The sequence below is a fragment of the Pogoniulus pusillus genome, chromosome Z (genome assembly GCF_015220805.1).
Source record: "Pogoniulus pusillus isolate bPogPus1 chromosome Z, bPogPus1.pri, whole genome shotgun sequence".
Lineage (NCBI taxonomy): Eukaryota > Metazoa > Chordata > Aves > Piciformes > Lybiidae > Pogoniulus > Pogoniulus pusillus.
In genome coordinates, this window is record NC_087309.1 from 69146133 (window position 1) to 69171398 (window position 25266).

A 25266-nucleotide genomic window follows, 5' to 3' on the forward strand; every position below is an offset into this window, starting at 1 on the left:
CCTCAGTCGTTGCTGAGCGTTGGCCCCGCCCCTCACGCCGGCTCCCCTCTCCTCGTAACACCTTAGGACAGAGAGTGCAGGTAACCCTCTCCTTAAATTACCTGATTTCCACCCTGCTTTTCGCTAGGGAAGCAGAGGAGCGGGGCGGATGGCTGAGCTTCGGTGGGAGAGGCAATCCTGGCTCCTCTCCGAGAAGGACAGGTGGAAACGAGCAGAAGAAGCACCTGTCACTGCAGCCTTCATTTTAATGCGGGCTGCCCCCTTCAGCTCAACCAGTACAGCCTGCCCCGAGCAGCGGGCTGATCGCCTCCGCTCAGTCATATTTGGTATGCATGAACACTGCTGTTCCCACGCAGGAGGCTGCCTTCTGAAGGCGGGAGCACGGGCGACCGGTGCCGCCCAGCCCAGCCCCCTGCCCGCTGCCCGCGTCGCGCCGCGGCGGGCTAGCCCAGCCCAGCCCCTGCCCGCAGCCCGCGCCGCGGCGGACTAGCCCAGTCCAACCCCCTGCCCATTGCCCGCGCCGGGCAAGCCAAGCCCAGCCCAACTCAGCGCCCTCCTTACTGCCAGCTCCGGGCCAGCCCAACCTAGCCCTCTGCCTCCGCTGGGCCAGGTCAGCCCAGCCCAACCCAGCCCGCGGCTGGCGCCGGACCAGCCCAGCCTAACCCAGCCCAGCCCCCTGCCCGCTGCCTGCGCCGGGCCCCGGCCCAGCCCAGCCCAGCCTAGCCCTGCGACGCCGGGGGCGCGGGCGGGGTGTGCCCGGGACGCCCGCTGGGGCGGTTTGGGCGGGAGGTGCTGCCAGGTCTGCGGCCGGTCTGCCGGTGGGATTTGCGGAGGGTCATGAATCAGACCGACACGCCCCGGCCGCTGAACTGGACCATCCGGAAGCTGTGCCATGCTGCCTTCCTCCCCTCCGTCAGACTTCTTAAGGTACGATGACAGTCCGCGTTGAAAGCCGGCGTCTGCCGTTCAGCATCTGTCCGGAGGACTGCAGACGCTGTTGCTGGAAAGTTAATTCGGAAATAGCCCCAACTTTACTGTTAATTAGCTTCCCTGTTGCTTTTAAATCTCCTTGCGAGTACCTGAAGATACCGAAATGGTGTATCTGTACTCTAGTTCTGCATGTTTATTTGCCGAGAAAGGTGTGAGAGAGGGGTAAAAAGGGAGTAAGGGGTGGTGGATGGATGTCTTTTATGCTTGTTTGCCTTGTCTTGCAAAAATCAAGGCGTGAACTTCTAAGAATGAAGGAGATCGTTTCTAAGGTGTGCTTCTTTGTGAGCAAACGCCTGCTGTCAGTTCTTTGAGGCTGCCAAATCCCTAGGAAATACCCGGAGGTCCGGTACTAAGAGGAAGTAGAGTAAAATGCCGAGTGGACCAGAACTGTCTTAGGTTGTTGAAAGCTATGTGTAGGAATAGGCTTAGTTGAAGACTGGCAGTGCAGACAGCATCACTGAAACTTTCTGGTAATTGTTTGTTCAAACCAAGCAGCACAGTTCTGAAGGTGCTTTTGAAGGTCTTTAAAAATATGCTTTCATAGGAAATAATTCCGAATTATTTGAAAAGGTTATAGACAGTGAAGGGCTCTTAATCTCAGCATCTAAAGTACCACTATTACTGTATGTCCCCATGAAACTGTTTTAGAGGCATTTGTAACTGAAAACCAAAATATCTTGAATCAGCCTTCTGATTAAAAAAGAGATTACATTAAACTAAAAAAAAAATAGCCTTTTTTATTCTCACAACTCTTCAGTTAATTGGATTGTGCAATGAAAATATAAAGAATTCGGATTCCTTTAGGCGTCTGAACCTGTAATATGTTGTGTTCATGCCACTAATTATCTCTGTTTGTCCTAGTATTTGATAGTTTGGCTTTGAAATTAATGTGCAGCCAGGTAGAACATGGCTACGGTAGCAGAGTGTTGGAGGTAATGTTTGATACAACCATTTGATTTTGCGTGGGTAGCTTTGAAATTAGGTCAGTCTTTCCTAATGCAAAATATTGGAACAGTAATGAAGTTATGATAATGCACTTAGCCAGGCATGTGTTGCACATACACTTCTTGTATATGGGATGCACAGGTATTTATCATATCCTGACAGGAAGAGGCTACATTAGAAAATATTTCTGTATCCAAATTTAGTCTGTGGCTGCTGGCAGGTACATTCTGAGCAGCTCCAAACAACAGGAGATAGACAGCTGAAAAATCAAAATGTGACTAAATACAGAACAAATCAGAAAGTAGAGTTCATTCTCTTGCAGTGGCTTCCCCCACTTGCTCCATAAGCACACATTAGGCTGTCCATGCTCTATAGTCAAAATACATTTAGGGAAAGCAAAGAAAAAAAAAGGAAAAAAATGTATGAGACCTCAGATGTGGATCATTTTATTATAATTTTCAATATCAGGAGGGGATAAAAGAAGTCTGCAGTATTTCTCTTTTGGCAGCCAAATGTTGCCCCCTGTGTATGGCTTCTTTTTATTGCACATTTTAAGGGTGAACAGTGTGATTAATTATTAGAAGGGCTGACTAAAAATTGTTTTCTGAAGCTATAGCTATAACCTTTTAGGGCCAGGTAGGGAGTGGAACCTGCAGACGGAACAAGAGCAGTGCAAGCAGACATAACCAACTCTGCACAAAGGGATACATAAGTTGAAGAAGAGAACAGAGCAAAGGAAGTGAGACTCCAGTGCCCTTGGGAGCTGATGAGCAGAAGTGGTTGCTTGTTGGAGGGAAAAGCACATATCAGCATCTTCAAGGGTCCCAAGTACCTTAAAATTTTGCTTCCAATTCTTACCCACTTCCTATTTTTATATGTTATTGGTTAGTGTATTCAAAGCAAGTGATTCACTTAAAAGCAGGGACCCATTGTCCTAATTTGCCAAAGGATACAGTAGACAGCCTGCAGGAAAGTCTTTGGATTTATGTATACAAATTCACTCATCAGAAAGGTGTCTGCATTATTTTATTTCTGCTGTCTTTTGCCAAGAAATAGAGAAACCTTTTGTTTTCTAAATAAAATATGCTCCAGTAAATCCACAAATGCTAGGTGATAGATTGGACTGGATAATCTTGGAGGTCTCTTCCAACCTGGTTGATTCTATGATACAGTAATCCAAGCTAACTTTTTAATTGCCAAGTTTTCAAATGGCTTAAATGGTCTTAAGATCTAATGTAATACTGCTCTGAGTAGATATGCAGTAGACCTTTTTCTATATAGCCTGTCTCTGCCGATAATGCCTTTGGTAACAGAATAAACTTTACAAAATCTGGTGTGCAGTGGCACATTTTTATCTGCTTTGCCTATGTTTGCCAGATTCTGTTTTGGTGTACATTGTAAATTTGTAAACAATGAGAGAATATAAGATATTATTGTGCCCTTATCATTTCCACACTTTATTTTACTTCAGCAGAACAAACAGCTAATGACATCATTAAGTTTTAGCATACACCTTTGCCTGCTGTTGTAGGACTGAGAGATAGAAGAGATTTCCTGTTTTACATGTCAAGAAATAACTGTGGTGTGACCTTGGTAATAAAGAGTGTGAAGTTTTCAATTAGTTTCATGTCTTCTCAATAAGATGTTTGAAGCTCTTATCCTGTTAATATAATTTTAAGTGTAGTATCAGTGTTTTCACACCAGTACATCTAAATGAACACTGAAATAAAAAACTCGCATTGAGACTTCTCAATTTGTATGACTCATTAACAAATCAATAGGATTGCCTTGAAATGTCTGGTTTTAAATAAATAACAAAAGGTGTTATTCAACAGCTATGCTTCTATCCTGTTCTGTTGACATTATGTGCAGTGCTCAGTTGCCTGAACTGGAATTTGATATATCTGGCCACAGTGGCCTCCTTTGGTTTAGATAAACTAGGATCATTTGCAGAGGCTGTCCAGCTTAGCTCTGTACGGTTTTCTTGCAGGCGTGTGTGACTATTTTGACTCACTTCACTAATACCCTCATGTTTAGGTATGGTTCCATAATCCTGTTTTCTCTAATTTTCATATTGTAACAGGCACACAGAGTACTAGGAGCTATATTTGAAGTGCAGATTGAAACAAATTATTGGAGAATATTTTTATGACTTGTGTCATCAGCTCATCCTACACTACTCCCATTTTTATTCCTAATAAGTATTTCCTGTAGTGTGTTCCATGCTGGTAATTTTCATTTTTAGTTTTTTTTCCAATATGTTTAAATACATGCTAATGCACCATCAAATGCCTTCCCATCAGAAGGACTAAGAAGTGCCTTGAACACCCGTGCAAGAAGGATGACTTTGTGCAGAAGAGGGAACCTTCTTTCTCCTTAGACAAGTTAGTTTCCAGAGGCTTTCCAGCAGTGGCATGTCCAGTTTCTGTTTTACTGCTTGAGTTTAGAAGCTTGCTTCTTTGTGTGTCTGGACAAGGTCTCATTACCTTGATAGTTTTTAATTTGTTTTCAGGAACTGTTAATATTATTGGCCAGCAGTCCTGATCTGCTTTGTGCCCTTATGTATGTAAGAGCAGGAATTCCACTTACAGGAACTTCTCGTAGTCACATTTCTTTTTGTTTTGTGCTGAGAGTTTCTGAGGTTCTACATGTTGGAAGAAGAAATTCTCTCCTAGGAAATGAAGCCAAGTCCAAATGTCAGAATCTAGAGAAACAAGTAATTTTTTGACAATTTTGTATGCTCTTAAAAAAAAAAAAAAGAATGGCACCATGCTAAAGACTACCCTTGGGGAGCCCTGTGCCCTAGGAAAGACTGAAGATGTTGCATTTCTGCTTGGAACAGATATGATACATGGCATGGGATCAAGGAGTAAACAATGCACTTAAAAATATCCTAAACTAAGAGTAGACAGAGCACCAAAAAAAAAAAGTATCTGCAATGCACAATAAGCATAACACCACCTCTTTAGAGATGTATATGTGTAGAAGTACTCTGCTATACATTTTGAAAGCAACAGTTTATCTAGTCTGGTGTTTTCTAAAGAAGACTGCTAAATTAAAAAAAAAAAAACATTAATTGCATTTCAGTAAGTAGAATTAGATGAGACAAAAGGAAGGAGACAGTGATGGGGAGAAACACTGGAAAAGATGTTTTGGCTGATTTTTCCCAGCATATGGCTGAGTAAAAATGCCTGCTCAGCTCTACCAAATGAACACAAAGAACATTTATCTAACTTGCACAGCAGCCTAATCTAGCTCCAAAAACTGCAGGAAGCTTAAAGAGATCAGATACCAAATTTATTTCCAACTGAGAACCTAGATCTTACTTCATTAATTGTTTTTATTTAGTTGCCCTACCAAGAACACATAAGGTATCTCAAGAGAAGACTAAAAAAAAGCTAAGCTATGTATCATTGGAATGAGACACGGTGCCTTTTCAGTGTGACAGTATTTATATATGAAATTCTGGCTGCATTAAAATATGTGAAGTTGTAGTGTGGACAATATTTCTTCTGCTATAGCATGTTTGTTTGTGTCCATAAAGAATGTATCAACAGGAACAAGGACAGGGAAACGTGGCAAGCTTTAGTAGGTGTGTGCTGAAATGCCATACTGTTCAACGGCCCAAATCAGCTAAGAAATCTAATTACTATTTAATTATCAAATGCAAATTTATTTCAGGATACTTAAAAAATAAAACCAAAACCAGCCAAAACCCCCAAACTTGGTAAATAGAATTAAAAATTTACTTCTCCAGAGTGATGGAAGAGTGAAACATGTTCTTTAAAAAACAGGAAGAATTTGTACTTCTGAACCCTTTGCTGTGATAAAAAGTTGACTAACATAGAAGAATTCTGTACTTCATCATGTGGACTTAAAAAAGACACTGGAATGATAAAACACAGAATGATAAAACACTGAAGGGAGATATTTTTTATATTTTTTAAAATCACTTGCAAGTGAATTTCTGTGCCATAATAATGAGATAGTAGTGTTAGATTGTCTTATGGTCTTCAGAAACAGCAGTGAGGGGGCTTTATTCTATTTTATACACTGTCAATGAGACAATGAACATAGATCTAGACACAAAGGCAGTCAAGCTGTGTAGACTTCTTTTTTTCTCTTAGCTAATATTTTGATGTCCAGTTGTCAGTGAGATCTTCTGGTTCATCACTGTTTAATAGTTAAGAATGTATTCTGATTATTATTTTAATTAATTTACCACACACACATTTCAATCTACAACAAAATGAGATGGCAGGTTTGCTAAATCTTGACTGAAAAACAGATACTTGGAAAAAATCCTGAGGTATATTATTATCATTACTGAGCTGGTTCACTAAGTGTTTGTGAAATTATGTTCATATAACCAACCGAAATGAAGGCAGTAATTTACCTGTGCCTGCAATGGACTGCTTGCTAACTTAAATTATAATAATGAATGAGCAACGACTATGCTTACTTCAGGGTGATTTTGTACCTTCTAGGAAGTAATAACACTTCAGCCCTTAGAGTCAAACTGTTTAAAAAACAGGCATATAGAGAAACAGCAATCAGTCAATAATTGTCTTCTAAATTCATGAATAGCAATACTAGTCACGCCTCTTGTTATGGTGGGATGCTGTGTACAGTATGAGTGATAAATGAGATTTAAGAGTGTGTTTAGGTTCTGTTCAGAAAGAAATTATTTGATAAACTACTGCTTTCTTGCTAGAAGGATCATAGTTATATCTACTGCAGTTGTAATAGATGTTGCACATTTTTTGCCCCATTTACATATTTTCTAGGGTGTATTACTTGTCCTTTGAAGCCTAAAAGCCATGTTGTCAGCAAAGAGAGGTGTTCTACTTTCTGTTTTATGTTTCACTCTTATACCATCATTTCAGTTGTTTAAGGATGGCAAGAAGGAGACTTGGCTAGGGCACTGCTGTGCCTTTCCGGTTTGCTGCTTTATCAGGAAGAAATTATTTTAAGACCCCAAATTGGGGTGCAGTAGATCTGGCAGTATAGCTTTTTGTCAGCTTTGTGCAGGTGTGCTTGCATTACTGCTGATGAACTCTTAGCTACACCTCTAGTACTTCACATTTTATAACAACTTAATGGCAGTGCGATGAAGAGCGTTTTATGGCTGGTGTTGAAGAGCACATGTTATGCCTTTCGGGGGTTGCACCTTTCCAAAAGCTGCCTGTTTTTTGAAGTCACACTTCTCACCAATGTTGAGAAGCACCAATCATTCTTATGTGGCTACTGAGCATGTTCACGTGCAAGGAATTTCTGACAGGTTGTATCAGTTAATTTCTTCTGAAAGAGAAGAAAATGTAGAAAATGATCATTTTTTTCCCTTTTTACATACAGTAGTCACTTAGTGTGGTTATGTTATGTACATTTTCTAAATTTTTAATGTGATTTATGGTGAATCAGAGCTCGTTAGCAGTTTACCATACTGACTAAATCCTTTCCATGAATATTACTCAGGTTGGTGACCCTTGACATGAAAGTGATGTAGAAGGAAATCAATTTCCACAGCAAAAAAATATTATCTCAATTGAGAAAGAAGAAATAGAGACATCAACCCAAAATCTAGCAGTATAAGTTTGGTAATTTGTGACTGCATCTGAGATGCTTTATAGCCTTGTTTCCAGATAAATTTAAATTAATAAACAAACAAATAAATAGATGGGGGAAAGTAGCATATATATATATATATATATATATATATATATATATATATATATATATATATATATATATGTTAACAGAATATTAAAAAAACAAGGCTGATTCTGAACAGGTGCTATTGTTTTAAAAATAATTGTTTAGTGATACTAAGTACAGAAGTCATACAAGCGGGAGGCTACAAATACAATGCTCTTTAATGTGTTAGTATATCCTATTTTACCAACATAAGATTTTAATGTTGTTCTGCAATACTGTTCCTTATGTTTGAAAGGGTGCCATGTGAAAAATTCAGGGCACAAGACCATAAAGTAAAGCTGAGTGGTTTTATTCCACCTGAATTGATAACAAGACTGTGCTACAGTGTAAAAAGAAATACCCTCAGGGCTCTCTGGAAATTTATGTCAAAGCCACTATAAGGCAAGAAATAAAATCACTTCATTGAAAATATCTTTCATCCCCCAAATAATATGATGTCATGGAGCAGTCTGCCAAAGTGTTTTGTTTTATTTTGTCTGGGTTTTTTTCAAGTGTCAAGTAAGTTACTGAAGAAAATATCAGGATTATTATAATTCAAACAATCATCAAACTGATTTTACGTTAGTGAGAGAGTGATGGAGTGAAAGCATTGTCTCTCGGTTACCTCTTTTTTCACCTGTGATTGCTAGATGCAGAGGACAGATCTAGGAACCTTCTGAGACATCATAATTAAGGAACATGCACTGCAATCTTGTGTTAAGGAAGGATGCCATATTTTGAGCGTTGTTTACTGAATTGGCGTGGTGTGTTGCTGCCATATCTGTTGTAGTGGAGTATCATGTCAGTTTCACAGTGCAATGGCTCAGTGTGCACCTTTGCTTTTTAACTAGACAGAGAGACTAAAACTACAACTGGATGCACTATTTACAGGATAACCTCAAGACCTTCCAGATTGTGTGTAGAGGTTTCTTAAGTTTTCTGAATCATAGAAGGCATTTTCCAAATACATTCTTATTCAGTTTTTGAGATCAGTGCTTCAAATCATTAGGTGGTGTCTTATGAGGGAGGTGTCTTATGCAGAAGGCTGCATTTGATAAACAGTGGGGTTTATTTTTCTGGCTGTAGATGTTGTGTTGCCATATTAAAATTGTGAAGATGCACACAACCTAGCTGTGCTACTAGTGCTTTTCTCACATTTCTCTCCCTACCTTTCTGTCCATCTTCCCACTGCCCCTTGTCTACTGCATCATCAAAGCATTTTTTTGGACATTTATCTGCTTAGTCTATACTCACAGAAGCAATAGTGGTGCCAGGTTATGATGGCAATAATGTTAAATAATTTGCTGCATCCAGTCTAATGACTGATCCAACCAAGGAAGTGATCACCTTCCTCTGCCTGAAGGATGGGTAGATCAGGCATCAAGATTGCCCAAAATGCTCACTAAGACGGTAGTAAAGGGTTTGGATTAGGATGTGATGCCTGCAGTTTTGTATTGTTTTTTTTATATACGGTTGTCAAGTAATACTACTTGGAAGCCACATCCATAAAAAAAAAATCAGTTCAAATGCAACTTTGTCTTAAAAAAAAATATGATAACAGTTTTGGAAGTTCCTACAGGTGCTTTCTTCCTTGAGAACAGGATAAACTGAGTCTGTGGAAATTCTACCCACAAAAATTGCTCACTCTATCATGCCACCAGAAGGACTACTTCAATATGTGTGATTTCTTACAGGCGTTTGTCTAAGTTCCTAAAGCCATCACCCTCATAGGTAATCTTTTATGGTGACCCTGTCTATGCTATCAGAAATACTTTTTTGTGCTATCTTCCTGAAACTTTCTTGCTGCACTTAAATATCTATGACTTCTTGTTTTGCCCATTATGAGCAGAGGGGACAGGTACTGCAGCTTTCTGTGCTTAAAAATTATTTTGTTGTGTTTGGAAAGTAACGAGTTTAATAGACTAGACTCATGACACGTGCTTTTTTGTCATCTTCCATAATAGATTATTAGGTGATTTATTTTGCTGTAAATGTAGCTATATATATATGGGAGTTAGACTGAATTTCTCTTGCTGCTCGCCCTTCTATCTCCCTCTCTCTCCCTCTCTCTCCCTCTCTCTCCCTCTCTCTCCCTCTCTCTCCCTCTCTCTCCCTCTCTCTCCCTCTCTCTCCCTCTCTCTCCCTCTCTTCCTCTCTCTTCCTCTCTCTCCCTCTCTCTGCCTCTCTCTGCCTCTCTCTGCCTCTCTCTGCCTCTCTCTGCCTCTCTCTCCCTCTCTCTCCCTCTCTCTCCCTCTCTCTCCCTCTCTCTCCCTCTCTCTCCCTCTCTCTCCCTCTCTCCCCCTCTCTGCCTCTCTCTCCTCCTCTCTCCCTATCTCTCCTTCTCTCTCCCTCTCCTGCTCTCTTTTGCTCTCTCTTTCACTCCCTTGCTCGCTCCCTCACTTGCTTTCTCCTTCTCCACTTGCTCTCTCCTTCTCTGCTCTTCCAAATTCATTCTTTACAAATTCTGGCCTTCTTTCTTTCTTTCATCATCAAATGTCTCACAGGAAAAGCCAGCAGGGTTATGAGTGACTCTGTTCAATCTTCCATAATAATCCTAACTCTAAAGTGGAGAAGGGATGATAGGGAAACAGAAGGTAAGTAACATTCCTGTTAAAAAGTCTACAAAGTCTTCCTGATTTAGCTGACATAACAAGGACGTGAAGTGACTATCAGCCATCAATCGCCAGGGAGAGTTTTGGGTGGGCACAATCCATTTTGTTTTGCACAGTAGAAATACTCTTTTTGTTTCTTTGCAGAGTAATAATCCTGGTGCTTTTTAATGATCTCATTAGATTTCTAATCTTTTGAACACCTAATGTGGGGGACAATCAGCAGTTCAGTACTTTCTAAGACGCTGAACTTCAAGCATATGTTTATTACATAAAAATGAGCAAAATTTTATGTTAGTGTACATTTCTCTGGAATAATGTGATTTTGATCTTTCTAACACAAGTCTGGGGAGAAGCAGGGAATAAAAAATGCGTTCTGAAATATCCTAGTGGGAAATTAAATGTGACAAGGTTATTTTATCTTGATCTGTGTGATTCTTTAAGGATAATTTAAAGATAAAGGTCTGATCTATCAAGCCATAGAGATCCTGTACAATTTCATATTAATGGTAACTGTGGAAGCCTTAGCTTTTTCAAGATGTGAATAGTAAATTATTCAGAGGATTGCTATCCCTTAGAAGCTGCTGACTGCTATTGCTAATATCCAATGTGAGAGGTTTTTCTATTGGTTACTTTTAAGTAGGGCTATTTTCCAGCTGTATTTGATGTTAAAAAATTCTCAAGCATCGCAAAAAAGTCCCATGATAAAATGGATGTCTGTAGAGGCAGAACAAATGAGAACTACAGTGCTCATCCAATATTGCAATCTGCCAGGTTTGTAACTATAATAGGAAGTCTTCAACTAAGTACTGAAACTGAGTGAATCTTTCCCATCAAATTATCTGACAAATTTAGCATCTCAGTGCCATCAAAAGTGTTACAACAGTCAGTTTCCATTAATTTCATTAGGACCTGCCTGAAATCCAACTGAATGAATGGAGGCACTTTCACTGAGTTTAGTGGGGGTGATTCTTGTTTGCCAGATAGCAGACCTTAAAACGCAGACACCCTGCCATTTTTGACTGTGCAAGTCCCATCATGAGCATTGCCCAAATTCCTTCATTTTAAAGCCTGCCTCACCAATTTGGCCAGCTTGCTGTGAAATGTTCCCTTGCCTCTTAAAGACAGATGCATTCCATCCTTTCCTAACAGGTCATTAAAGAATGTGTCATAAAATCCAAACCCCTTGTGATGGCACCAGTCACACAACCAGGAGCAGATATGCAATATTCCACTATTTCTGGCTTCCCCCTTTAACTGGTAAAATGAAGGAAAATACAAACTTGAACACCAGTACTTTATAGTCTTCCTTAATTCTGCTCAGGGTCTTGCTTGCAGCATCATTCTTGCCCACATGAAAGCATAACAGTGAATAGTAGTCAGTGCTTTTGACAGGCTGTGGCGCTTTCTTGGCCACATCATCTTGGATCTCATGTCGTGGAAGGCAGCATACCTCTCATGACTCCCTGTCAGCTCAGCAGATGGACATCTCAATGCCTTTTAACAGAAAGTCACCCACTGCAAGCACTCATTCCTTCTTTTTACGGTAGACCTTGTGTGTTTGTTGGTGTCAATAGGTATTACAGGATTCATATACAGTTTTGCTGGTGGTACTCAAGAGTGGAGACTGAGGCAGAGTCCCACTTTTGTGCATCACCAGAGTCCAAGGTGCCTTGTTTTCTGTGAGGGTTGCTACAGGAATATGGTTATGAAAACGTCTATGGCTGTCTCGGCTGCTCTAATGATGTATATAGGCTTATGGCTGTTTCTTGCAACTTAGCCGCCTGATGTAAGAGATCCTCAACTACTGCACACCTTTTCCAGATACTAACCTTTTCACGAGGAGAAGAGTCTGGGCACTTGCTGCAACCTAACACTTGTACTGAGGTCTCTTTCTTTACCTGTTCCATCTCACTGAATATATCAAGCTTCTCAGCCTCTTTTTCTGTGAACACTCTAGTTTTAGCTCTTGGGTGAGTGCTCACCATTTTGGCAGAAAGTCTGAGCACTTCTCTGGGCCGTGCATGTGGAAGCAGGGTACTGGGCCCTCCCCAGACACTGCCTCTTGTGAACTGCCATGCCACACCCTAGTTTCTCAAGCTTCCTAGGGCTGTTTAAATCTCCCACAATTGCTTCTGGCCATGCCCATAGACATCAGACTTGCTCCTGAGAATGGCCAGCTCCTAGTGAGTCTCTACTCTTCTTCAGCTATCTCTAGCTCCAGGAACTCCACTGTCCACCTCTATCTAGGGTTCAGCCACAGAACAGACTATGTTCACTGCTGTGCTCATCACACAGTGATACTTTTGGCTTCTGGATATGTATGATGTCCAGATTATGTAACTGATAGAAGTGCAGATATGTGTAATGTCCAGTTTGTGATTTGGTTCAAGACTGGATGTGTGTTCGGGTATCTCAGGGTGATCACTGAGTGAACTAAGTTGGTATGTTGTTATAATTGATTAAACATTAATACTGATTTATTAATTTTGGTATTAATATTGATATCCAGATGGAAAATTAATTAATTATGAAACATATTTATTAACATTAAAACTCGCCAGAAAACTTATTTATGAGGTTTGAAGGCATGGTTGTGGGTATTTACACAGAGGGAAACAGGTAATTTAGAACACTTAAGAAAAAACTAGCAATACAGGTATTAATTTAAACTGCTGGAAACATTTCTGCAGCCAGTATGCCACTTGCCCTCTGGGAGGACTCGAGAGGCTCCTTTCTGCTGAAGCAGAAGGCACAATAGAGTTTACGAAACCAAATCAGAACTTTAATTACAAAGAGGCTTTTAGAATACTTACTCACAGAGTAGTATCTCAGAATTTCCAGGGCTGCATTGTAGTCTCAGACAGCACCCAAACACCCAGAGGGGTTGCTGTAGGTGATCTGGTAGCCGTTAGAGGCTTTGGAGTTTTCTCCAGGGCTACAGCAGGATGCTGGGGTTTAGACAGTCTCTGACCTGATCTTGGTTCCTTCCTGGATGAATGGATGTGCAGGCAGACACAATGTCTGGCTGGTGGCTGATTCTTGCCTACAGCATGGAGGCACTTAATGCCTTTCCCTGGTAAACTGAGGCATGGCAGTTTCCAGGTGGACAAGCTTGAGACCTCAAAGCAAAGCTGGTCTGGAGCATAGCAGCAGAGCAAAATGAGGCAGAGCAGAGCACAACTGAGCACAATGAGGCAAAAGCACAATAGCAGAGAGCATGTTTCTTGTATTTATGAAATGCCTGAGTGTAGTAGTCCATTTGGTCACAGATATTCACCAGTCAGAGTGGCACTTTGCCAAACCTGAGCATATTAGTGAAGAGCTTGCTTTACCCATATCTGGGAAAACACGTGCCATGCATAAACAAGTGTGTGCACCTTGTTTTTCTGCCAGAGCAGACTTGGTGTCTCCAAGCCTTTTGTCTTCTCTTCCATGATGCTTCCCTTTTCAACAGAAGGAAGGGGCAGCAGAGGATCATGTCTGGACAAGCCAGGACATGTGTTAGGCCTGTACTGGCCTTCCATGACACATGTGTCTCCAACAGCATTTCTTCCTCATGTCAAAATGCTGTTGCGTGAGCTGGGTGTATATGTGTATTCTAGGAAAACGTCTCTTGCTAATGAAAAATCCCATTCTGGAAGCAGTTGTTACCTGTCACCATGAGTAAAACTAGAATTAACACCCTCAGACTTACTTTTCAATGCCTCAGTTTTGTGTGATTGATTTTTCAGAAACCATTTGATGCAACGTTGTCTAGAAATAACAGTATCAATACAACTGTGTCAGCCCATTCTCTTGTTTCTGAAGCTGGGGAACTTGTAATCCCTGAGATGAGTGACTTTGTAATGTGTCTGTATGTAGCAGCTCCATTAAAGTTTTAGCCCTTTCTGGGTTTCCTGTTCTGTGCTTCCATGGTGCAGAAGGCTATGAGTCTGAATTTCAGATTTGAGGTCTTCTTCAGGTGCTCCACATAGCTGTCATTAAAACACTTTCTTCCTGCTATGGGGGCTTCGAACTTTTCACTGGGAGGCCACAGGCAGCCTAATATAACACACTTGTTTCAATGCAAAAAAAGAAGGATTCAGTGAGGGAGTTGTAGACATCAATAAGATCACCCCTCAGACTTCTCAAGGCTGAACAAGCCAGCTGCAACTGCTTCTCCTAAGTCTTGCCTTCAAGGATTTTCATCAACTTGGGACAAACTTAGTAGTTTGATGGACTTCTATTAAAGTATTCAAAACTGCACATCATACTCGAGATAGGACTGCACCAGTGCTATGTAGTGTGAGACAGTCGCCTCTCTTGACTGGCTAGCCATGCTGTGCTTACTGACCCTTTGGGTGCAAACACTATTCACTCATATTCAACTTCCTTTCAAGCCAGATCCCCAGACCTGTTTCTGTTGGGCTGCTTCCAATTTCTTTGTGTAACCAGGATTACCCTGTCTCAGGTGGAGAATTTTACACTTGTTCCTGTTCACTTTCCTACAGTTAGTTATTGCCTAGCCCTCAGATCTATCCAGATCTCTCTGTAAGGCCTTTCTACCCCTGTGGGAGTCCAGTTTAGTATCGTCAGTGAACTTACTTAGTTGACATTTGACTTTTGCATCCAAGTAATTTCTAAAAATACTGAAACTTTAATTGGCTTCTGTAATGGGTTAACACAGAAGTGAGGGAAAGTGACACCAAAAAATCTTCCAAGTTCACATGAAAAGCTTTAAAAAGAAAAAATTACCCTGGCCTATTTGCAAAAGAAATCACAAAACACAGAAAGGAACAGCAGAAGTCAATGAGCTGACTCCTCCACCCCTCCCTGTCCCACTGCCATCCCAGCAGGACAGAACAACATTCCCAAATCCAGAACCCAAAAGCAGCAACTGAAACAGGAAGCTTCTCATGTTATAATCCGAACTACAATGATACTTTGCTCCAGCCAGCATTTCAGTTTGAAGCTGGCATAACATAGCATGGTTTTGAATGTCATCAGAGTTGACTCAATCCATGAGTCAACTTCTCATTTGCCAATTCTCTCTCAATACTAGAAACAGTGATGGAAACCAGTTCATAGTGGACAGAAAGGGTGAACATGAGGCAGTATTAGGACTGTAGCCAGAAGGGGTCAAGGGAAGCAATGCCTCACTTCTGTTTGTGAGACCACAAATGGAATGCTGTGTGTCCATTTCTGGTCACCCCAGAACAATAAGCATGTGGACATGCTGGAGTCATTGTGGTAGAGACGGCTGAACTGGTTAGGGAGTTTTGCATGTGACATGCCAGGGAGAGCTGGGTTTATTCAGCCATCACAAGGGAATGTGAATGGAATATCATCTCCTTCAGAGGTGAGCTAGGGATGGTACTGCTTAGCAAAGTATCAGCTCACAGTAAGTTATTCTGGAGGATCCTTTCTGAAGTACTTTAGTGTCAACACCTGCATTTCTTTCCACAGCTGGATCTGGTCAGATAATTCCACTTCTAAAGCATTAAAGATAAATCACTTGTTACAGTAATGCAGCTGTATCTGACAGCTGACATATGAATTGTTCACCAGTTATTCAGATTTTGGATATTGATGATGCCTTGGTGTCTGCTGTTTCATCCCTTTGCTGTATGCCACAGGATTTTGTGAGGATTGAATGTGTTTTCATTAGAACTAATTCAGCTAATTATAGGGAAGGTCTGATCATGTGCTTTCCAAGTGGCTCAAAATTCTTTAACAATATTAGAAATTGATCTCATTTTACATTTTTTTAAGATTTTCTCAACAGGCAGTTGAAACAAAGACTTATTGCACTGAACTAGAAGAACAGTTTCCTCCTCCATATTTGAATGAAAACAGAGCAATAACTGGTTTTCGTAGTAAATAAATGGTCTGTTGAATGACAAAATGCAGCAGTTCTGGTACAATTCAGGTAAAAGCCAGCAATTCTTGGATTCTTAAGTTACTGTTTTGATCACCAGTGTGTTTAAACATGATAGGCTCTATCAGTAGTTAATACTCCTAGTTACGTGTCTAAGGAAGATTGTATATACCTCTCTATTTTACAAACCCATGGTAGGATTTGTACTCAGGAAAAGTACTAAGGCCCCAGAATGACATTTTTCTAAGTTTGTGATGCTTTAATGTTGTGTGAGCCGACAAATATAAACTTGACCAACTGACCAAGAAATTTCTGAAGAGAGAAGAAAGAAGGCAGCATTAATGATTCATAAGGTGATTCTATGAGTTGTGAGCCAGTGAACTGAATGAACACTGAAGTGTAGTGTTAGGTGGACTGTTTAGCTTTTCCTGAAGGAATGTAATTTTTTAACATTCAGCTCATTTCACTATTTACTCAGTTATGTCTTGAACAAATTTGCTGGTTTGTACATTGCCTATGTAATTTGAGATTGGTTTGTACTTTTAAACATCGAATGACCTGAATTTCACTGGTGTGCTAGTTTGAAGCTAGCTAGAATATTTTGATGAGAAGGATTAGATCACAAGCTGTGAAAGAGAAATGGTGCTGGTGTCTACTTCACTCATAGGCTTGCTGAGGTGTATAAGAACAAGAATCCAAACATAGATAAGGGAGTCGCACTTCTGCCTGGAAGCTCTGAGCTGCATTTCTCTCTCTAGCCTCTCTGCTGTCTCTCTGATTAATCCACTTTGCTTCCTAACCCCCTGGCCAAACCTCCATTCTTCCTTGGGACTAGGGTAAGGTTGAGATGGGTGGAAGAAGGTGGAAGGGCAGTTGAGAGCCCCTCCTGGGGACTCAGGTTTCTGGGAGGGGAGTTGTGTTTCTGTATTACCTTTTTACCTTGTATGTTTCTGTTTATAACTGTATATACTGTAAATATCTGCTTGTATATTGTGCTAGCTGTAAATGTAAGCTTCATTCAATTTCCATAACCTAGTCTAGTCTGGGTGATTTCCAAAGTGTGTGTGTGGGTGGGTAACGCCCAAACCACTACAACTGGTAAGAAAATATACTTAATTATCTGCATATTGCAGCCCAGACTTAATGCTTTTTTTGTGATGGAATAAGCTTTTTTGTTTTTATGACCTCTCTTCAGGGACATACCACATGAAGATGTAGATAAATCATTTATAAGGTATGAAGCTCTAGCTAAGAAAATTAAGAGTTTTTGATGTAGGTACTTTAGAATCCAGTCTTTTTTAAAATGTGATAATTAGGTACATGGTTAAGAAACCTTGATTGAATTAAAATTGTTATGTAAGAGCAAAAATAAAAATTGTCTATCTGCTCTTAGTCTCTGCCACAGTTGCACAATGATACATGTAACTGACCCGAAAAAAGCAAGATGCAAGGCAGTCAAAACAAGATGAGCTTAACCTGACTTTTAATTTTGTCCTAGTCCCATAACTTCTGCAAGCAACTGGCTGCTTATGGCTTGGATGGGTAGATGCTTTGCTAGGTGCAAATGTGTCTGGATGGCCAGGCCCAAAGGGTGGTGGTTGAATGGAGTCAAATTCTGATAGCAGAATTTAAATTCTGTTCTGGTGGAACACACAAGAGGTTTTCCCTAGGGTCCAGTAGTGAGGCCAGTTCTGTTTAATATCTTTATCAGTGATCTTGATGAGGCTGTCAGTTGTACCCTCAGTAAGTTTGCAGAAAACATCAAGTTGGGCAGCCTCTTTTTGAGGGTGGGAGGCTCTACAAAAGGACCTGGACAAACTGAATTGATGGGTCAAGGCCACCTGTGTGAAACTGAAGGAAAAAAACCAACAAAACAAGTACTGGGTCCTGCACTTGGGTCACAACAACTCCATGCAAGGCTTAGGAGAAAAATCACTGGAAAGCTGCTCGTTAGAAAACAGCATGAGAATATAGGTTGACAGCAAGCTGAGTATGAGCCAGAAATGTGCCAAGGTTACCAGGAAGGCCAACAGCATCCTGGCTTGTATTAGAAACAGTGTGGCCAGCAGGATGAGGGAAGTGATTGTCACCCTGTACTCAGCAGTGATGAGGCCCACATCTTAATGAGTATGTTCAGTTTTGGACCTCTTACCACAAGAACACTGAGGTGCTGGAGCATTGTGGTAGCTTGGGAGTTTCCCACCCCCCACAAATTCACCAGACTAACTCAGCCATCTGGAAGTTAAGGAATGAAGCTATATATTTACAGTGTGGCTCAATTTACAAACATATATACACAATATATACAGATGTTTACAACTATAGACAGTTGTACAAGTTAAAAATAATACTGAAATTCAAAATATGCATAAGTTAAAAGTAATACTGAAATTCAAAATCCCTCCCAAACAGCCAGACTGCCCAGGAGAACTCCCAGCCAACCCCCTCCTTCTTCCCATCCCTGCAACTCTTACAAAATAAACAAAGCAAGCCCCGTATAGCTCACATGATTAATTGCAGGGATTAGAAGGTCACATATCAGAGCTGATAAGGGGTTAGAAGGAAATAATTAGTTTAGGTTATGTTGGTCCCATCAAAGATAGTTAATGCAGCAGCATCCAGACAGGGATTGACTGACTATTGTTTCTTAGTTTTATATCTCTCAGCAAAACCTATGAGTGGTATGGACATCACTATTATTTTATTTTTACAGTCAATGATCTGATTTCTTTTATTAAAATATTCCAATTAGCTCAAACTAGCACACATGTCTAGAGAAGGGCAGTGAATCTGAGGAAGGGTCTATCAAGTAAGTCTTATGAATTAGCGGCTGTGGAAACTGGGGTTCTTTAGTCTGCAGAAAAGAAGGGTGAGGGGAGACCTTTTGGCTCTCTACAATGACCTAAAATAAGGTTGTAGTGAGATAGTGTTGATCTTATCTCCCAAGTATCAAGTGGTAGGACAAGAAGGAAGTGGCCTTTGGGTGAGGGGAGGTTTGTATTGAATGTTAGGGGAAAATTCTTTGCTGAAATATTTGTTAAGAACTGAACAGGCTCCCCAGAGAAGTGATAGAGTCACCACCTGGGGAAGTATTTGAAAGACATGTAGATATGATGGCTAATAACATGGTTTAGTGGTGGGCAGTGCTTGCTAGGTTAATGACTGTAGGGCTATTAAAGGCCTTTTCCTATCTAAACTGTTGTATGATTCTGCGTTTCTCTTTCACCTTTTTCTGTATTGTGGTCATTACAGTTTTCCTACCTGACACAGTGTAATTGTGAAACAAAGAGGAAATTAGACCCAGATTTCCACCTCTGTTAGTTTACTGATTCAGGGTTACCTCTACACTAACATTTTGCAATGATGCAGGATTGTGAACTTACCAAATCAATTACGTTGTGAAAAAATGAATAATGAATTGGAAATTAAGTCCAAGGACTATTTCAGCACTAACAACAACGTAACGTGTCACTTTACAGGAAAGAATATATCCTGTGTTCTTAGAGGTCTTCCAATATTGATATGTTTGCTGTATTACAGCACATATAGTATTAAGTTCACCTCAGTTTCAATTGTTTTTTTGCACCTTGTGTAAACAGCAAAGACAAGAAGGCTTCCACAAACCTTCTGTGGTGAGATACTCAGTTTTTGAGAGTGATTCTATTTTGTATAATGCAAATGCAGTGCTACAGATCTCAACTGGCAAGGTTTGTAGATCTTTGGTTTTTTGTGCACTTCATTAGTGAGATACATTCTTCTGCTTAAATCAGTTGTCAGCCCCAGCTGTGTTAATTGCACACTGTTCTGAGGATTGACAATTATTCCAGTCTGTTGGGCTGCATATAGCATATGAATTTACAGTTAACTTCTTTATCACCTTGTAGACCATCATGAGACATTCCTTGAAGAAACTTTTTTGTTCAATTGTCTTACCTAAAATCCCACAATGTCAAGATTGCTGACACCTGATGACAGTTGACTTACACCTTTGTTGTAAGAATACAAATCTCCACAAATCCACAAATTTCTATTGTACAGGATGTTTGCATTTGTGTGGAATGGTTTACTTTTATGGAGCATCTTTTCCATCTGGTTGACTTGTCTTTTCAGGTTACTTGCACTTTGTTGCACATTCACAGTTTGCAGTTTTACTCTAAAGCCTGTAAATCAGACATTGCTTGTTGTCTAGTGTGCAGCAGATCTATAAGGTATGCTTTGGTCCTTGACACGATATCACAGTTTAATTGTGATGTAATTTTAATTATTTTGTCAGGTCATCATTTTGTCTGTGAGATTTACTCATTATGGCTTTGATTTTTGAAAATTAGTATTCAGTTACTAAACCAAGATTAGATTGCTTTGTAGACACATGTTGGATATGATGAGCTGCCTTCAAGTATAAAATGTCTGACTTTCTATTGCACGTGGAAGGTGTGTTCTCTTTATACTTAATGGCACTGGGATGCACTGTGGAGTTTTTTCTTTTATTCTTTTTTTTTTTTTCCTGTATTTTTCCAGTTGCCAGCTTTTTATTGTTATAGTTCTCAGTAGACCTGGACAGAAAATAAGTTCTTTATCTTGCCACAAGCCTTGAAATTTCATAAATTCTTTCCTACTCCAGAACAAACCCAAGATGTCCACTCCTTCCCTAGCTGGCTCTTGAAATATACGGGAAACATGAATTCAAAAGATCCTCTAGTCAGCATTAAATTACTATGTCTTCTTCCATTGCTTTGTGTTCCAAAAAGTAACTGCTAATAGATTCCTGCAGATGGGGACTTAGTAAATTGCCTGTTAATAATAATACTTAATCATTTTTTTTTCATTGCCATTAAAATGAGATGAATTTTTAGGACAAATTTGCTTTTTATTTAAAAATGAAAGATTCTTATGTAAGTTACTAGAAAGTTTAAACAATTTAGAAAAAAAAAACAGGCCAGAATGTTCATTGTCTGATGAAGAATCATAGAATGCTAGGGATTGGAAGGGACCTCCAGAGATCACCAAGTCCAGCCCCCTCTAGGCAAGACCACTTTAGGGCAGGTCGCACATTCAGTCTTGCAAGTCTGGCAAGTCAAAACCACTTGGTGTTGGCATTTATATACAGAGCAGTTTCAAGACAACTCCATCTAATCAACTTATTTTTAAACCAGCAAACTTTTATGCAAGCTTTCTTTTGACCTGTGTTCATCTTAAAGATTTGTTCATCTGGTTTTATTTACTTTAACTACAGAAAGTGCACATACATAATGTGCAGTTTGCCTATGTGTAATTTCAATATGTAATGCAATTCATTTTTTTTATGCATTTTGTCAATAGTTACAGTGTTATTACCTAGAAGATTAAGACTGGATAACTAATGAAAACCAGATGTTTCTCTCTGTCTTTAAATCATCTTAAATTGTGACCTGCAGGGGGATCAGCAGCAGTGCTGGTATAGACAAGTAAGCATATGGCAGATGCTACCATTATTTTGTTAGAGTGGTTAATACTAAGACATTCTGCCTTAGAAGATCCTGGACACAAATAATTACTTGAAAAGGAAAGAAGTAGAAAGCCTAATGAATCTACAGTAATGGCTTTTTTTTTCCCCTGTGAGGTTTGTAATGAATTCTGCTTTCTTTCAGTTAAGCATTTTTACCTTTGGCACTATTGCCTTCTTTCTTGATATCCTCAGTAAATCTTCTTGTTTAAAATTCAGAAAGTCCCTTTACTAAAATCTACGTGAATTCTCAAAAGCTTTTTACAAGTATAGATAAATGTGTCTTCACTGTGCTGCTTCAGTACATGACATTTTATCTTCCTATGCCCTTTCTGAAAAAAATGTAGCCTAAGGACCCGAGGCTCCTAAACAAACCTGAAGATGATCAATGCATTTTTCTGTATTCTCACAAGTGGAGAAATTACTCTGTAAACCAGTGTTATACAGTAGAGATTGTAGAATCACAGAATGTTAGGGTGTGGAAGGGACCTCAAAAGATTGTCTAATCCAGTCGCTCTGCTGGAGTAGATGACACAGGAACACATACAGGCAGGTTTTCAGTCTCTCCAGAGAAGGAGACTCCACAACCTCTCCATGCAGCCTGTTCCAGTGTTTAATCACCCTCACAGTGAAAAAGTTTTTCCTTATGTGCACATGGAACCTCCTGTGCTCTAATTTGCAGCAGCTGCCCCTTGTCCTGTCCTTGGACATAACTGAGATTGACTTGTCCTTGGACATCACTGAGAAGAGCCTGACTCCTTCCTCCCAACATTTGCCCTTCATGTATTTATAAACATAAGCAGTTTTCTCCAGGCTGAAGAGTCCCAGCTACCTCAATCTCTCCTCATGAGGAAGATGAGGAAGATTCCTTTAATCATGTTTGCGGCTCTGCAGTGGCCTCTTTCAAGCAGTTCCCTGTCCTTGAACTGAGGGACCCAGAACTGGACACAGTATTCCAGATGTGGCCTCACCAGAGCAGAGTAGATGGGGAGGAGAACCTCTGTCATCTTACTAGCTGCCCCCATTCTAACACACCTCAGGATGCCATTGGCCTTCTTGGCCACAAGGGCACATTGCTGGCTCATGGTCATGCTGTTGTCCATCAAAACACCCAGGTCATTTTCCCTTACATTGCTTTCCAGTAGATCATCTCCCAGTCTATACTGGTCCATGGGGTTGTTCTTTCCCAGGTGCAAGGCTCTGCACGTGTCCTTTTATTCCATTAAATTTCTCCCTGCCCAACTCTCCAGGCTGTTTATGTCTCACTGAATGGCAGCACAACCCTCCAGTGTGTCAGCCACTCCTCCTCCCAGTTTTGTGTCATTAGCAAACTTGCTGCCAGTGCCCTCCATGACCTCATCCAGGTTGTTGAGGATTATATTGAGTAGTACTGACCCTTGTGAGACTTCACTTGCTACAGGCATCCAACTAGACTCCATCCTGTTGACCACAACTTTCTGACTTCTTTCCTTCAACCAGTTCCTAATCCACCTCACTACCCAGAGAGGATCACACTGCCTCAGTTTAGATGCAAGGATGCTGTGGGAGACCGTGTCAAATGCTTTACTGAGATTAAGATAAACCACATCCACTGCACTGTCATCATCTGTCCACCTGGTTATCTCCTCATAAAAGGCTATCGGGTTAGTTAAACATGACTTCCCCTTGATAAAACCATGTTGACTGCTCCTAATGACCTTCTTATTCTTGATATGCCTAGAAACAGTGCAACAGGATAAGTTGCTTCATCACCTTTCCAGGGAAGGTGGTGAGGCTGACTGGTCTATAGCTAGCTAACTCCTCCTTTCCCATTTGGAAGATGAGTGACATTTGCTTTTCTGCAGTCCTCAGGCACCTCTACTGTTCCCATGACTTACCAAAGATGATGGAGAGTGGGCTAGCAAAGACTTCTACCAGCTTCCTCAGCACCCACAGGTGCATCCTACCAGGACCCATGGTTTTATGGATATTCGGATTCCTTAACTGATCCCTAACCCAGTCCTCATCAGCTAATGCAAACTCCTTTATTATCCTGACTTCCTCTGGGGCCTCAAGGCTCTGGATCTCCTGAGGGCAGTCTTCAGTAGTTCTGCCTTATTTTTATCCTCTGTCACCAGGGCACCCACCTCATTCAGCAGTGAGCCTACATTGCCTATAGTGTTGGGTTTGTCTGCAATGTATTTGAAGAAGTCCTTTCTGTTGTCCTTGTCTTCCCTTGCAAGGTTGAATTCCAAGGTGGCCTTATCCTTCCTAGTTGGCTCCCTACATCCTCTGACAACAGTCTCCCAGGTGGCCAGCCCCTCCTGCCACAATCTGTAGACTCTCTTCTTCCACTTGTGTTTGTTCAGCAGTTCCCTACTTAACCATACAGGTCTCCTGGCTCCCTTTCCCAGTTTTGTACTTCTTGTAATGCTCTGATCTTGAGCTTGGAAGAAACAGTCCTTGAGTATTAGCTAACTATCTTGGGCTCAGGCTCCTTTGTCCTCTAGTGCCCTGTCCCATGAGACTTCCCTTAGCAATTGCTTGTAAAGGCCAAAGTTGGCCCTGCTGAAGTCCAGGGTTGTGATCCTGCTTGGTATTCTCTTCCTTAACACACAAGATCCTGAACTCCACCATCTCATGATTGCTACAGCCAAGGTTACCATCAGCCTTCACCACTTCAACCAGATCCTCTTTGTTAATCAGTATCAGGCCCAGTAATACACCTCCCCTAGAGTTGGCTTATCTACCATTTGCACCACGAAGGTATCGCCAGTGCACTGGAGGAGCCTCCTGCATTGTGGCTGCCTGAGAAGGCCTTCCAGCAAATGTCTGGGTAGTTAAAATCCCTCATGAGAACCAGGGTCTGTGATTGTGGAGCTCCTGTCAGCTGCCTGTAGAAGGCCTCGTCACCATCCTTGTGCTGATCAGGTGGTCTGTAATTAACAGTATCACCCATGCTGGCCTGTCCATTAATTTGCACCCACAAACTCTTAACTTGCCTCTCACTCATCCCCTGGACAGAACTCAGTACATTCTAGTTGCTTCCTCACATAAAGAGCAACTCCACCACCTCACCTTGTTGACCTGCCTTTCCTAAAAAGGACATAGCCACCCATGACAACATTCCAGTCACGTGAGCTGGGACACCACAGCTCTGTAATTGCCACCAGATCATAACCCCTTGACTTTATATGAGTTTCTAACTCCAAGTGCATTTGTGTACATGCATTGCAGGGAGCAAGTTGAGCACTCTGGTTCCATTGTAGTGGGGTGGGAGGCCTTTGGGTCTTCCTTAACACTAGAACACTGTCTCACTGATGCAAACCCAGATACAGCCCCATCCCCTTTCAAATCTAGTTTAAAGGAAACAGGGTAAAGAAATAGATTCTTCCTCTATGTCCATGAGTGAGCTACCCCATCAAAGGAAATGATTATTACTATTATTATACAGGCATGATTTGTTGTGTGATGCTAGTAAAATGAGAACTGTGTAAATGCTTTATTCTTGGTAGGAAATGTCCTACCTACTGGCAAATGCTTCTTTTTCCCTAGAATTTGGAGCCGTCCTTATTCCATTTCTGTTCTTGAGAAGTGAGAGAAGAAATCTCTGTTTGAAAATACTGGAGGTCCTGGGAAAGAGAGGAAGTGACTCAGGGCACTCTTGCAGTGAATACCCAGGAATGCACAGAGCATTTAGGAACACT

General features: G+C 40.9%; 1 protein-coding gene across 1 annotated transcript in view; it reads left to right on the forward strand.

Annotated features, from left to right (window-relative positions):
* The first annotated feature begins 762 nt into the window (after positions 1–762).
* The window catches only part of TRPM3 (transient receptor potential cation channel subfamily M member 3), a 350032-nt gene continuing 325528 nt past the window's right edge, over positions 763–25266 (forward strand). The window contains exon 1 of the mRNA XM_064140553.1: positions 763–927. Coding sequence (XP_063996623.1) covers positions 838–927 — 90 coding nt within the window. The 5' untranslated portion in view covers positions 763–837. The remainder of the gene's footprint in view (positions 928–25266) is intronic.